Source organism: Trachurus trachurus (genome assembly GCF_905171665.1).
Source record: "Trachurus trachurus genome assembly, chromosome: 7".
NCBI lineage: Eukaryota > Metazoa > Chordata > Actinopteri > Carangiformes > Carangidae > Trachurus > Trachurus trachurus.
In genome coordinates, this window is record NC_139901.1 from 18,117,952 (window position 1) to 18,133,316 (window position 15,365).

General features: G+C 42.1%; 1 protein-coding gene across 1 annotated transcript; it reads left to right on the forward strand.

Annotated features, from left to right (window-relative positions):
- Positions 1-7,848: 7,848 nt before the first annotated feature.
- Positions 7,849-11,071, forward strand: amigo1 (adhesion molecule with Ig-like domain 1). Its single transcript, XM_083975054.1, has 2 exons — positions 7,849-7,928; positions 8,894-11,071. Exon 2 carries the CDS (start codon positions 8,997-8,999, stop codon positions 10,533-10,535), a length of 1,539 nt encoding a protein of 512 aa, XP_083831180.1. The 5' UTR covers positions 7,849-7,928; positions 8,894-8,996; the 3' UTR covers positions 10,536-11,071.
- Positions 11,072-15,365: the final 4,294 nt, after the last annotated feature.

Genomic DNA, 15,365 nt, shown 5'->3' on the forward strand with positions numbered 1-15,365 from the left:
TCTCAACAACTATTTTTCCACTATTTTCGCCTAAACTGTAGTCTTTCTTTTAACACTGTGAAATGTAGGAACAGCACTGACACAAATAACAAAAACTGAAATACTCACAGGACTGTAACAATTCAGGAAATGCATAATCTTCCCATAATTTCCTACTATGAGAGATGATTATGGGTCTTAAAGTGGAACATGGGCCCAGGCGAGAATTGTCAATAACTGCTAATTCCTCTGTATTTCTCAAAGAGTTTTTATGTTTTCTATACATCTTTGTCCTAGTTATAATCATCATCATCATTATAGTCCAGAGTGAAGGCAACTTCTTCATCCTCCTCAACCCTCTGATTTGTGCATGTTTGCAGTTTGCACATTTTCGTGCACTTTTTACTCTCTACATCTTTACCCTAATCATCATCATCACCAGTCCAAAGTATGTAGCTTTGTAGGTTTGAGCGTCCTAGCTCTTTAAATAATAATTGATAGATTAGTTATAAATAGCCTTTTCTAGACATATCTGTTTTTAATACATATTGGGATTGCCTCCATCAGATACAGTATGATGTAATTTATTTGCTCAGCTAACTTTGTTCATACTTTCTAGGTGGCTCAATTAACCTTATAGTGGGACGGCATAGCTAGACAATTGTTCATTTTGTGATAAAAGCATCAAATTTGGTACACTGATTGCTGAATGAATCTGGATATTGGGCCACTGCAAATTTTAATTCTGATGACTGTGGCAGCCATTTAAAAAAATGGCCGCCAGTGTTTACTGGCATGGAATGCTCTGTGTCCACCCTACAGCTGCTGCTTCATCTTTTCAGCACCACAAAATAATTTAGAGACATTATAACTTGAGAAAAGCCTTATTACAATGTAACAGAATAGAACATAAACTCTCTATAACTCTTTCTTGGCTCTCACATTCCCCTTCATAGTCTTTTTATCAGGGTTTTCAATTAATAACATATAGCTACGCAGTACGCACAGTACAAAAACAAGACCAAAGTTTCTGACACAAGCATGTCTAAATATAAACAACTCCCAAAAAAATTTGAAAAAGTTATTTCAGTCAATCATTCCACATACAGTTAGTGTTGTATTTTATATTGGGATGACAGTGGCTAAGGAGGTGGAGTGGGTCGTCCAATAACCAGAGATTCGAATCCCGCCCCATCCCAGTCGCTGTCGTAACGTAGATATCTTATCCACCTTGCCTCGTGTGATGTGTATGCATGTTTGGTGGTGGTCAGGGGGGCTGTTGGTGCACATTGGCAGCCACACATCTGTCAGTCTGCCCCAGGACAGCTGTGGCTACAATTGTAGCTTACCACCACCATTACTGTGTAAAAGTGCTTTGAGTGCCAAAAAGCGATATATAAATTCAAGCAATTATTGTTGGAAAGCCTGATTAGTCACCTTTATGACAAGGTTGGACTGGGATTGAGTATCACAGCTAAATAGCTAATAATAATAATAATACATTTTATTTTGAAGACTTTGATAAGGGTCTCAAAGGTGGACAGGTCGGTACAGTTGCAAATGGATTTGGGGAGAGAGTTCCAGAGGGAGGGGGCAGCAATGCTGAAGGCTCTGTCGTCCCAGGTCCAATGCTTGGTCATGGGGGGTAGTACAGGAGGTTGGCATCGAAACTGTATACGGTAAGAAACAGGATGCCAGTGAAGGTTTTGGAGGACGGGGGTGATGTGGTCATGGGGACAAGTATAAGTGAGCAGGTAGGCAGCAGAATTCTGGATATACTGGAGTTTATTGAGGGTTCTGGATGAGAGGCCATAAAAGATGCTGTTGCAGTAATCAAGTCTGGTGGTGACGAAGGCGTATAAAGGTTTCAGCAGCAGAGAGGGTTAGGACAAAGGGAGGGACGAAATCAGGCAATAAGTGAAAGAAGGCAGTCCGGGCTATCTGAGCGATGTAACGATCATAGGAGAGGGTGCTGTCAAAGGAAATTCCAACGTTATGGATGTGGGAGGAAGGGAGTTAGGGAGATGTTGTCAATGGAAAGGGTGAAGTTGTCTGTAGATTTAGTGAGAGATTTGGGATCAATGAAGAATATCTGATTTGTCATAGTTAAGTTTCAGAAAGTTGTGTTGCATTCATGATTTAATATTATTGAGGCAGGAAATGAAAGTGGTGTGGCTGGTAGTAGTGATGGATTTTGTAGAAATGTAAAGCTGGATGTCATTGGCGCAACAGTGAAACTGGAGACCTTGACGATGGATGATGTTAGTACAGGATGAAGAGGAGGGGACCAAGCCCCGAACTTTGGGCGACACCTTGGGACAGGGGGGCAGTGGAGGAGCAGATGCTGTATGACTGAATTCAAGAGAGTGCAGTTCCAGTGATGTTTAGGGTGGAGGAATGACAGGAGAGGAGGATGGAGTGACTGTCGAAGGCTGCGGTGAGGTCGAGAAGGATGAGGATGGTGAGGTGGTCGGAGTCTGAGGCGAGGAGGATGTCATTGGTGCTTTTAAAGAGCTGTCTGTATTGTCTATGGAATCCAAATTGAAATGGTCCAAATAGGTTCTTAGCTGAGATGGGCTTTCAGTTGGGCATAAATTACACGTTCACGTATTTTAGAGAAAAATGGAAGGTTTGAAATTGACCAGAAATTGTTCATGATGTTGGGACTGAGACCAGGTTTCTTCAGGATGGGGGTGACAACAGCTTCATTGAAGAAGGGACAAAGCCAGAGGTGAGGGAGGTGTTGATAATTGAAGTGATGAGAGGAGTGATGATGGAGAGACAGTTATTGATGAAGCTAGATGGAATGGGATCAAGCACACAGGTTGAAGTTCATTCTTTAAGAAGAGCTGGGATGCCAGGATGAGTGGGTAGTGCCTCCCAAAAACGCCAAAATCCCCTGCAATATCCTCCCGTGGGTAGCCTATTCAGTCTTGTACTGAGCTCCAAGTGCTGCCATGTGTGTGTCAGTCACAGGTGTATGACTGGTACCTGATTGGCGTCCAGACCTCAACCCAATTGAACTCTTGTGGGATCAGCTTTGGAGTTGCTGTACATGCTACAGTGACCAACACAACCACACCCACAACAACTCCCGGTTGATAGATAGATAGTTAGATACTGTAGATATATACTTTACTGTCCCCTGGGGGTAAATTTGGCCTGGACTCAGCACCCTCAGACCCTTCAACCACATACAAAGACCTGTAGGCTTCCAGACTTCTCCTGCCTCACCCAGGGGCGGGTCTGCCATGGTGGCATGGAGGGGCACCTGCCCCCCTTGTGGGGGTCAGGTGCCCATAAATGGTCAATGACTCGTGGTCAATCACTGTGAAACGCTCTTAACCACTCCTATGTTCAGTGTACAGACCCACTCATTTCTGACCATAGGGCCAGATCTACTAAAGGTTTGTGTGTATAAAACCGCAAACTTGATTGCACACGCAAACACATGCTGGAGCTGATCTACTAAGCGGGCGCACCGAGGATTGCATCTATCAAATGGTCAAAATTGCACGTGCAATCCATTTAGCGTGTTTGCCTCAATGAATATGCAAATATGGGCGTTTCTGCCAGAATGTGCAAAATATTGGGAGGAGTAGATGCAAATAGATTTATCTAGCACACGCATCCCTCTGGTCAGGGCGTTTAGACCCGAGTTGACACCTGCTGCCCAACACTGATCACAGCAGTTCTTCCTCGTTTGCAGAGGTTTTATGATGAACCACATTTTTCTTTTGTTCTTTGCCTTATAGGCCTTTCTCTTCATCTTCTCTGTACTTCATCTGTTCTCTTCTTGTTTTACCAATCACATATAATCTCCCTTGTTTCTTCTGCTGCAGCTCGACAATATGTTTATTTGTCCCTCTATTAATCCATCAGATCAAATTTTCATTCTGCGTTTGTGGCCATCCAGATCTCTGTCCACACTCTCCATGGAAACCCCCATTTAAATACTGCGGTTTGTGCGTGTCGTCATTTAGCGGGTTACTCTTAGTAGATCGCCTATTTTGCTTGCGCTAACCAAACACGCAAAATTGTACTACGAGCATGCAATTTAGCGCCCCTTATCTGGGATCTTAGTAGATTCGGCCCTAAGGCCGCTAATAAACGTTGTAGGCTATACAGCAAACTTCCCAGTGTTCTGTCTACTAAATAAAGAAAATGGTGTAAGATTGTTATTGTTGTCAATTTCAATATTTGAGAAATACTTGTTCTGGTTATTCTGTATGTTGACTGTTACACAAAACACTGAGATGTTTATTCTCCAGAGCTGAGCTCTAACTACTGGGTAAGAGTATAAGATATTGTTCACTGAGAATTTATGTTGCTTATTCAGCTTTTTGTTAAAGGTGTACAGAAAAGAAAATTGAATTTGAGCCCACTCTGGGTCATAAAATTAGTGTAAGAACTCATCTATCGATGTAGGCCAAACTTTGTGCAAAATTCTATTTTTGAGTAAAACCGGGATGAAAGTGTGATATTTTTTTTCCGCATTGGATAATTCAGGCTCACGGATTATACGTCAGCGTGTACACGATTCATCAGACACTGATATTGGATCCATCATCAGTCAAACGTCTGACACATACACACACACACACGGAGCTCGGTCTCGCCCCAAGCTTTGAATATCCCGTCCGCTCCATAACGACCAATCAAATTCGTTTTCCTTACTCGGGTAAACTCGTGTTGCAGCTTGTGACAACTCGGCGCGACAAACAGGACAAACGCCCATTTCTGTACACCTTTAATAACATAGAGTTGATTAGTAATTGATTGATTATAATCTTAATGTTGACACTGCCAACTGAAAATGAAAAGGTCATAGGCATCGTAGGCATAGGCATTAATGCTGCAAGACATACTATAAATAGTGTGTAACTGTACAATATAAATATTGAAGAGAGCGATCAGTGGTAGCCTTCTTTTTTGTTACTTGGGTGTTACTTGGGTGTTACTTGGGTGCCCACCCCCCCACGCCCCCGGATTCACTGTTGCTACCCCATGTGCCCCCCACCAGAAAATACTCTGGACATGCCCCTGTCCTCACCAACAATCTCGAGTGTACAGAAATGAACAAATGAACAAATCAGAGGGTGGAGGAGGATGAAGAAGTTGCCTTCACTCTGGACTATAATGATGATGATGATGATGATTATAACTAGGACAAAGATGTATAGAAAACATAAAAACTCTTTGAGAAATACAGAGGAATTAGCAGTTATTGACAATTCTCGCCTGGGCCCATGTTCCACTTTAAGACCCATAATCATCTCTCATAGTAGGAAATTATGGGAAGATTATGCATTTCCTGAATTGTTACAGTCCTGTGAGTATTTCAGTTTTTGTTATTTGTGTCAGTGCTGTTCCTACATTTCACAGTGTTAAAAGAAAGACTACAGTTTAGGCGAAAATAGTGGAAAAATAGTTGTTGAGACAGATTGACCTTTGACCATGTGACCTTTATATTTTGTAGATAGGCCCAAAACTAGGTCTAAATGAAAGCTGGGATTGTACACTTTAAAATGCTACCAAACATGCCCTCATAACATATGAGTAAAGGTCTGAAAATGAGCACAAAACAAGATATGCCCCCTGCGTTTAGAGGCCTATTTTTTGCAGGGGGTTGATAACTTTATGAGCTGATAACTGTCAAAAAGCTACCACTTAGGATGGGTTATCATACCAAAATATCATCTATGGACATGTACCTTTTCAAAAAATGTTACTAGACTTTGCCACTCTGAGTGGTACCAAAATCTGGTCTGGCCCATGGACTATAGGGCTGGCTTTCTTTACCACTGATAACCAGCAAAAAAAGACACAGATGCAATTCAAAATGATTCTAAATGTCCATGTCTCAGCAATAGCAAAAAAGCAAACAAAACAAAACACAATTGCCACATAGCTGATCACATGGGGCCTGTTGTTCGAAAGTAGAATAAAGAAATCCAGGATAAGTGAGACAAAGTCTCATAAATCCATCCTGTCCTGAGATATTTCTGTCTGATTCCTCAAAAGAGACCCGCTTCCATTCATTATATATAATGAGGTAATAATTGTCATTGTCCAACGCTGTCTCCGTTGTTGCTATAATCTTCATTTATTAAATGTTTTATGGTTGCATTCTGAGTAGGAGGCTACATTGGTGTAGCAGCTTATTGGCAATGCACAGGCGTTCACAGCTTTGCCAAAGCCAGGCTTGCTGTGGCAGATCTGTGAATTGAGGAAAACCCAAAAAAGAAAAAAAAATCTCAAAAAGCGGCATGTGGGTGGATTCACTGGAGTAAAAAAAAAAAAAGAAACGACAAGGTTTTCCCCGCTCAGGCGCCACTCATAAAGAGACCTAATCAAATAGAGAAACAGAGTCTGCACAGTGCGAGAGAATAGCACACCATTGGGGAATATCATGGCTGGAAAGATGAACAGGTTGGCAGCCACCTGTGTGCCTGAAACAGTCATCCACAAAAATAACAGTGTAACAAATGTTAAAAAATAATGTAAATACCCTATTGAGAGGTTTATGTCTCATCACCATCAAAGGCCACAACATTTAAACTTTGCAGAGGAAAATAACCAGCCTTATTAATTGGCTGCTTTTGTGTGTGTAACAGGATGTCTAAAAAAAGAGAACTGAATCATCATCATTGTATTAATCTCAGATACAGTGACAAAAAATAGCACTGGGATAATTAATCAGGCAGAATTTGCTCAATAAAAATAGTGGCACCAGTCAGGGAGTGTAGTCACTGCTCACATACTCAACTGTCAGATGGTAAGCGATGATCAACTGGAAAGAGGAGAGGAATGTGTGACAGCTTTGTGCGGCCACTATCAGCCAGATCTGTCTTGTTTTAACAATCAAGCAGACAAGAACATTCAGTTTGTCTCACCTCATCAAGCCAAAATTATACATTATGGATCCATTCAGGAAAAAACTATAATAGACAATGACACTGTGGATAATATCTGATGTTAGCAGGGAACCAGACAATCAGCATCTAGACCTGAACCATATGTAGGCCTATGGCAAAACTGTTGTGTCTGTATGAGTTGAGGGTCGTGGTATTTTGAACTTTAGTAATGATGATGCCAGAGGGGGAAGGCCAAAGAGTTACCATGATCTATATGTTTTCCTCCTGGGAGCAAAACACATACAAAACTCATGTCAATCTGACCATGAGATTTCCAGACTGAATAAAGGCCAGATATCAGACTATTGATGTTGATGATAATGATGGCATGAGGAAATATTTAAGTCTGAAGCCATAAACCTTTAAATCAGTAACTATTACTTTTCACTTTCTCCCATTTGAACTCTCTCTTGGTTCTTGGTGTTGCGTCTCCATAGCGCATCTTTGGCGCGGTTACTTATCGGTAAACAGCGCCTTCTGGATTTGAAGGCACGACCTCTACCGAAAAAACACGTCAACCACCACTGCAGCAGCAAGCAGCAGTGCACAAAGAAGGCAGCGGGGCCTGCGGGGAAGCTTGTCAGCTACAGACTGCTCCTTCTTAATTATCTCCATGGCTGCTAATGAGAGCCGACAGGAGCCGGACCTGCTCCAAATGCGCCAATTATTTGCAAAAGACGTACGCGACGCGCGGCGGAGCAATACGTGCCGATGAAATCAAAGAGCGCTGATTAAGACAATCGCTTGTCAGTAGTTGTCGGTTGTTAAAAGTAGGTTGCGTGTGTTGTTTGCTCTTTACGTAACCTTTTCTTTTTTTCTTTTTTCTTTGCGTAATTTTGCACCGGGCATTGGTTGCCGCGTGGACCGGGATTATTTTGGCGAGGATATCTCTAGTGCTCTCCCTCCTCCCCGCATCCGTCGTTGTGCTCAGCAGCAGCAGACACAGACTCAGCCAGACGGAAGACAGCATCACTGTAAACAGTCAGCGGAGCCGTTTTAATGAAAGCCAACATCACTGCATCGCGGTTGGAGGTAGGTGGCTCTCTCCGTTTCCGTCTCCATCTCTGGGCTCACGTTTCCATGTTGTGCTCGTTTGTTTCCCAACAGAATGGTGCAATGCAACGTTTGCACCGCGCTCCCACTAATGGACAAGGACATTTGAGAGCACTGACATAATGTAAATATTTGCAGGGTTTCACATTTTGATGTCTTTATTGCTTTGTTCTTCTTGGTGTTGTTGTGTTCATTATTCTCTCTCTCTCTCTCTCTCTCTCTCTCTGTGTGCGTTAGAGGTAAAGAAAGCGAGGGAGAGAGAGGAAGGGGGGAATGGGAAGCAGAATAAAATCAATGCATGTCTTCTAATAGGAGTGTGAATGCACATGGGTTAGCGTGAGTACCGTGTTTGTGTTTGCATGTGTATGTATTTTACAGGAAGATGCGCATTGTGCAAAGCAGCAGAGGAAAGTTTACTGTAACGTTATAGGCTACAATATATGCGTGAGGGAGATGGTGAGCAAGGATGTGATACTGCATGAGAGCTGAGAAGTAACTGAGGACAATCAAGTGCAGGGACTTCATGCTTTCATTTTAAGTCATTTAGAAGAAGCCATTCCATCTAAAAGATCTTAGGCTACTTCCTAGTGCCTTGTTCATTTTGATACTTTCTGTACAGGAATATTCAGGAGAGTGTTATTGAGAGAGGGAAAAAAAAAACACTTATTATGTTTTTGAACATGGGTGTTTTTAATGCCTACATGTGTTGAAACTGTGAAACACTGAACAGCATGGAACCGCAGCATCATGTTAACTGTCACACCTGTATTAATAGACTTGATATATGTGGGAGTGACAGCAGGTTCATGTGTGTTGAGTTGTGGGGTGCTGAGGAAGTGCTTTTGTTTACATTGGAATCACAGATCCATCCATCCAATATATGATATTAATAATCATAATGATCTTTTTTTCATATCACTCCTCTTTCTGTTTTTCTTTTTTAGCCTTCAATCGGCAATGCCTGGGAATCCTCCAGCTGCTCTTCAGTGCTGTTTTCTGAGAATGGGATCATAGTAAACCTCTCTGGGATTTAGAACAACTGCTAGGATGGTGCAGCCTGCCACCAGAACAGGTGACAGCCTGTTGGAAACATTACCTCACTGGAGTCAGCGTCCGGGATGGGCCGTCTTCCTCACCCTCTGCGTGGCTCTCCTTTGGCCTCCAGGGGCAGTGGGATCTGCGCTAAACTGCCATAAGGCATGCATCTGTGCCTCAAACATAGTAAGTTGCTCCAAGATGAATCTGACCACCGTCCCAACTGGTATACCCCACTACACTGTCGTGCTGGACCTCAGCTATAATGAGATAACGCGGCTGCGATCAGAGTGGACCCCGGTCAAGCTCCCAAAGCTCCATAACCTCCTCCTCAGCCACAATGGTCTCCACTTCCTGTCTTCAGAGGCGTTCACAAATGTGAAGCATGTGCGCTACTTGGACCTGTCCTCCAACAACCTGCAGCAGCTGGATGAGTTCATCTTTGAGCCTTTGGTCAACATAGAGGTCCTTTTGTTGTACCATAACCAAATTTCGCAAATTGACCGCTCGGCCTTTTCTACCATGGTCAACCTTCAGAAGCTCTACCTTAGCCAGAACCAAATCTCCCGCTTCCCCGTGGAGCTGGTCAAGGAGAAGCCCCACCTGGACAAACTTAGCCTCCTGGATGTGTCCACCAACAAGATCAAGGTATTGCCCATCGACGACCTCCAGGCTCTGCCAGCTTGGATTAAAAATGGCCTCTACTTCCACAATAACCCCCTGGTGTGTCACTGTGATCTCTACACGCTCCTAGCCCATTGGTACATTCGGAAACTCAACTCTGCTGTAGACTTCAAAGATGACTACACATGTGTTCTGCCTGGCCCGCAAAAGACACAAGTAGGCGTTTTTGGTCTCAGTGGTGAGAGTATGAACTGCAGCACATTCAGAGAGGCAGATCAAGAGGCCTTTCTGGAGCAAACGCTCACTGTGCGCTGTGACACCAAACACAGGGACATGTTAAAAACCTGGACGATGCCAGGCAACGTGCAGGTGACGCCCGGAAGCAACCAAACAGCCAAAGTCCTGGAAGATGGAAGTCTGCAGATTAGTCCGGTGAAGGCTGAGGACTCCGGGACCTACACTTGCTTTGCAATGAGCGAGTTCTTCAATGAGACGATCTATGTGGTGCTGAAGGTTCACAACTTCACAATGAATGCGGGCGGAGAGACCCTGAACACGGCGTACACCACCTTGGTGGGCTGCCTGGCCAGCGTGGTGCTGGTGCTCATGTACCTTTACCTGACACCGTGTCGCTGCTTCTGCTGCCCCAACAAGGGTAAGGCTCGGGGGGAGGACAGCATTCACTCATCCATGCTCAGTGTGACACCAACCCATGAGGACCCAGCACTCAAGGCTGAGCTCAACAGGCACGTGGCGTTCATAGACTCAAAGGACTTGCAGGGCCAGAATGGCAAGCTGAACCCCAATGGGGATGAGGAGGATGACGACCTTGATGCCGAAGCTGGTTCTCTTATGAAGGGGAAGAGGAAGAAGTCAGTAGCAGAGTCCATTAGCTCAGTCTTTTCAGACACACCCATGGTGGTGTGAGATGAGATGGATGCCACACAAATGGATGTATATGGTACAATGCAAGTTATGTTTGAGTTAATGTAAACTGAGACTGTGACCTGGTGAGGGAAAACGGAGGAAGGACGTTCATCTGTAGTTGTTGGCAAGTAAGAATGAGGATTTCAAAGGGAGTAAAAAACAAACTGTCTTGTTGTCGACAAGGACAATAAGCAGGACATTTCCAGCATTTTAATCTGTAGCACTTAATATTCATACTGTGAAGGAATGGCAGTGTGCATGGACAGTGGAAACTACTGAGGTCTTATGAAAATAAAAGGAAGATATGTTGTTGATATCAGCACTCAGGAAGTGATTCATTAAATTGCTAAAGTGTGGGAAATGCATATGCTACAAGTGAAATTAGATTTTTAAAAAACAAAATAATAGTTCACATGTAGTATATATTGAAACCATGGCAGGCTCATAATTATATTTATTACGAGGAGTAGAATAGATTATATCTGACATCATCATTAGAGCTTAGCTACATGTACCCGTTCTGTATCAACACAGGGACAGAGACTTAGATAAACAGTCAACAGGCCATGATAACATGCCATTTACCTAGAGAAACAGCATGTCATAAACCCACATTATATGAGACTGATCAGTGTGAGCGAGGAAATGTGCATTGATCCAATATTTGATCACTTATATTTAGAAAGTGGTGACTGAAACATTATATTAAGGGGCCATTGCAGGTCACTTTCATTCTAATTCATAGTTACGCTCGGATATAATCCATTAGACTGATCACTGGTCATATTCATAGTTATATGTATAGTGAAGTAGGAGGGAGCTCCTTTTTTCCCTTGATATGTTAAGGCATCATTGTCCACACGTGCATGCTGCAAAATTGTTAATGGGCTTGAGGCGGATCATTGTTTATGAAGGAATTGTTGTGTATCAAAATAATTTCCTCTTACTGCGGATCTGCAGTATAACAAAGGATAAACTTGTGAAGCCTTGCATGATTTAAAACATGGAACGCCTCCAGCAGATACACATTAGGTGCAGGGAAGTATTTTGTCTCGACTGCTTATTAACATGTCTCAATCCTGTATACAGACAGGTACCATGGTCCTTACAAGGACAAACAGGCCTCTGGCTGTTGTCCACTGAGGTGCCACTTACTGTACTGAGAGTCCTCGTGGACAAGTTATAGCATTTGTTTCTCTCCATCACACTAGCAGGAAGTGAAACACCAAGCTCTGCTAAAACTTAATTTCACTCTTCCCTGTATGTAAAGTGTGCACCTTACACGAAAGGCTGATATATTTTAATGTACATTGCTAAAAAAAAAAAAAAGAAACATGACATGAACCTTTATTACATCAGTAACTGTCATAGATTTAGGTGTTATTTTAGCATTTTTGCTGCGATGAACAATTCCCAGAGTCACGCTGATTCAAAACGGAGCTGTTTTGCCCTGTGGTCGGTAGTAAATGCTGAATGTTGTATCAGCTGGTAAACATTAGAGCCTACCACATAACAAAACCAACGGGGTTCCTCCTGTAGAGGAAGCTAATGAACAAAATTGATGAGGCTGTACATTATCTGACAGTAGAGCTGAATTTACTGTTTCTAGCTGCTGACAGGAAACCTCCGGTCATATCCCTCAGGAGGACCCCTTTGTCACAACAACTGTCATTGAATCTATTAAATTGGATTGAATTGAATTTACCAGACACAGCATTGTGGCTGTGCATATTTCATTAAAACGATTTAAAACAGGGGACTGAACCAGAGGCAGCGATTTCATGCTGTTCGTGACATACTGCGAGGTCAGGCCTGTGTGAATGCAAATGGCATCTTTTGATGGGATGGAGCTTCCCTCCTGTTTTCCATGTCTTTATCTCTCTGAGCACTAGAGGATATGTGTGTTATCATGAGTCACAGCAACACAAAGCCATTCTCTCTGGCTCCATGTACACTGACCGCCTCAATTCAGCCCAGATGTGTTTGCTTTGTTTGTGTACCTCTGTCATTATGAGGCTGCCCTTACTTAAGTTCAAAAGCAATCATTCAACCAGGCAATGAATCTGATGCCCTTTAAGTAATCTGTAATTTGTTTGTAAGCGAAACCCCTGGAGCTTTGCTGAACATTTCTCTCTCACTTATTCATACGGCTGGACAGTAGAGTTTGACATTAGAATTTGGCTTTTTCAATTTAAAAGGTCTCACAGCATGGATGAGAGGAAGAAGCGATAGTTTGTATGTTTATGTAAATCACATACGTGTTAATTTGACTGTCAAATGTTGAGATCCACACATTTCTGGGAGCAATCAATTTTTACGCGAAATTGGTGGAATATTCACAGTTGCTGTGTGCAGCGCAGCATCTCCTGTGTGGGTGAGAAAAGGAAGTCACACTTACCAGAGAGGTGCTGTGTGAATCATTCCACTCTAACACATAGGAATACCAGGTGGAGAAATATAGAGCAGCAAAAATACCGCAAGACACACTTAAAAGAAGCCCCATTTATAACTACTGCAGACTGGCTGCAGTTGCTGAGGACATGGCCACACTGTAAGAGATCCAGTTTTCTTTTTTTTTTTGCTCTCCAGACTGAAACATGTGTGTTGTTTCCTGCTTGTGCACTGTGGGATCAGTCTAAAAAACCCTTGGATTTCGAAGCCAGACAGGCGAGTGAATGTAAGTCACAGAATCAGAAAAGGCTAAACTAAAACCCTACACAGATATTACAGCTGTTGAATAGCGCACATTGAAGTGCCAGACCATGGAGGAACAGCATGTGTTTGCCCTACAGTCAACTCAGAGTCAAACCGGTTAAATCTGCCGTGGCTAATGGTTGATCCTCTGTGTGTTGTCACTCACATTACAAGTTGCATTAATGTACAGAGAAAAACTGTTAAACTGCTATTGGTAATGAAGGTCCTAACATAAAGGAGAAGAGTGGCTTGGTTCCCTCCAAAGCAAATCTGCCTTCCTATATATATCTATATATACAGTATATATATATGTATTAAGATTCTCTTTTCTGTGTTCAGTATTGATTAGCTGTGTACTGCTATGTTCTACCAGTGTACTGACTGTATTCTTGTATAATCTGATGTTGTTGATCATTTTGCATTTTGTCTGCCACTGTGCTACTGTTAGCTGTTTCAACATTCAAGTCTTGACATTAATGTTTATTTTTTAAGCGGGATGGGGTTTAGTTTTTTATTGAAAGATGATTATTTTACACTTGACACTGCTGAAGAATTTGGTTGAACTAAAAATATGTTTGAACATGTACCGTATCAAGAACTGCATAGTAAGGATTCCAGTTTTAAAATCATTGGACATGATACATCCGGGTGGGCAGTGAGTATGTAGCTGCTAATTATTTTCAGTCAGTGCTTGACTTCGCTCATAAAGCCATAAGGATTTCAAGGAGAAAGCACAGTGCTTTGTGAGGGTGTTGTAGGTTTTGTAGTTGGAGAAGTGAGTTCTCCAACAGATATTTTATGACAATTCTGTAAGAAAAGTCAAAGAAATAAATATTTAATAAGCCAAGAATGTAACAAACAATGAAAATTGACATTTGTCCATCTACAGCATTTAAATCCTAAAACACAATGGATGTTGAACGGATTTGCCGAGGGTAAATACAAATCTTCTCAGGACTATTTTAAGTAACATATTGTGAAGAATTTTAGAGGTTTTCACATTTTGCAGCAACAATAAGACAAAAAAGCTTTGATTAAGGATATCTGTGCAGTTTACCCGCCCTTTGCGATTGGCAGTAATGGCACTGTAACTGTTCCCTTAATGATAGAATTACAGATTAGAAAAGGGAGTGGTCCCTCACTGCCCAACACACTTCTATCTCCACTTATCTAAGTAGCAGTTACCGGAACATCGTTGAGATGGTGGAGCTAAAAGCTCACTGCTGCTACCACGTGCTAATAGAAGTGTCTACAGGACAAATATGGAGCTTTTAACAGCATTAAAAGCAATGGGTTTATTGACCACTGCTTCAAAGATGAGCTGGTTAGTCGCTGCCATAAAATCTTGAAAGGTCTCGCAGCTTAGTGGAATGGCTTTGCATGGTACGCTTAAGAGCTTTTCTGACTGCAGAATAGATATGACCCAGTAGGCATTGAAGATCAAGAATACTGATGTATCATTTGACTTAATAAAAGATTAACATTTACACTTTTGCTGCCTCCGTTTTTAATGCCGTCGTCTTCTACTTCTGTCAGGTTTTCCTGATGTTCCTGTAGCTTTTTACCTCCAGATTTTTTATGGCTAGTATCTGAAAGGTTAGCAATTTGACAGTTCGAATTACTATGGTTGATGTTAAGAACTGTGATCACAATTAGTGTAGTGGTCACCATTTTGGGATCCCTAGATAGAACCAAATTACCAAAATACAAAACCCAATCTACAGCCACTAAAAACCCATATACAATGTCCCTGCAAGATACACATAAGATACCTCACTTCATTTGTATCACCTGTCACATCAGCAGAAAACTCCATATGTTTCCATACATTGTGTGCTTATGTAACTTGGTGGAAATGACTAAAGGTTCAGTTTGCTGCTCCTTGTGAGCAGTAACATTAATGACTCAGCACCATCTAGTGGTCAAATACTGGCCATTGCTTCAATAAATAAGAATATTGAGAAATTTCAAGACGTTTCTTGACATGTCCATATGAAACTACTTTTGATGTTGCAGTCTGAGCTTTAAACAATGACTTACTTAAAATTAGTCATCAAATAATTTAAAAAAAATATCAGGTGAGGTAGTTGTAACCCTTAGTCTACATGATGAGCATTAGTGACAATGAGTCAATGT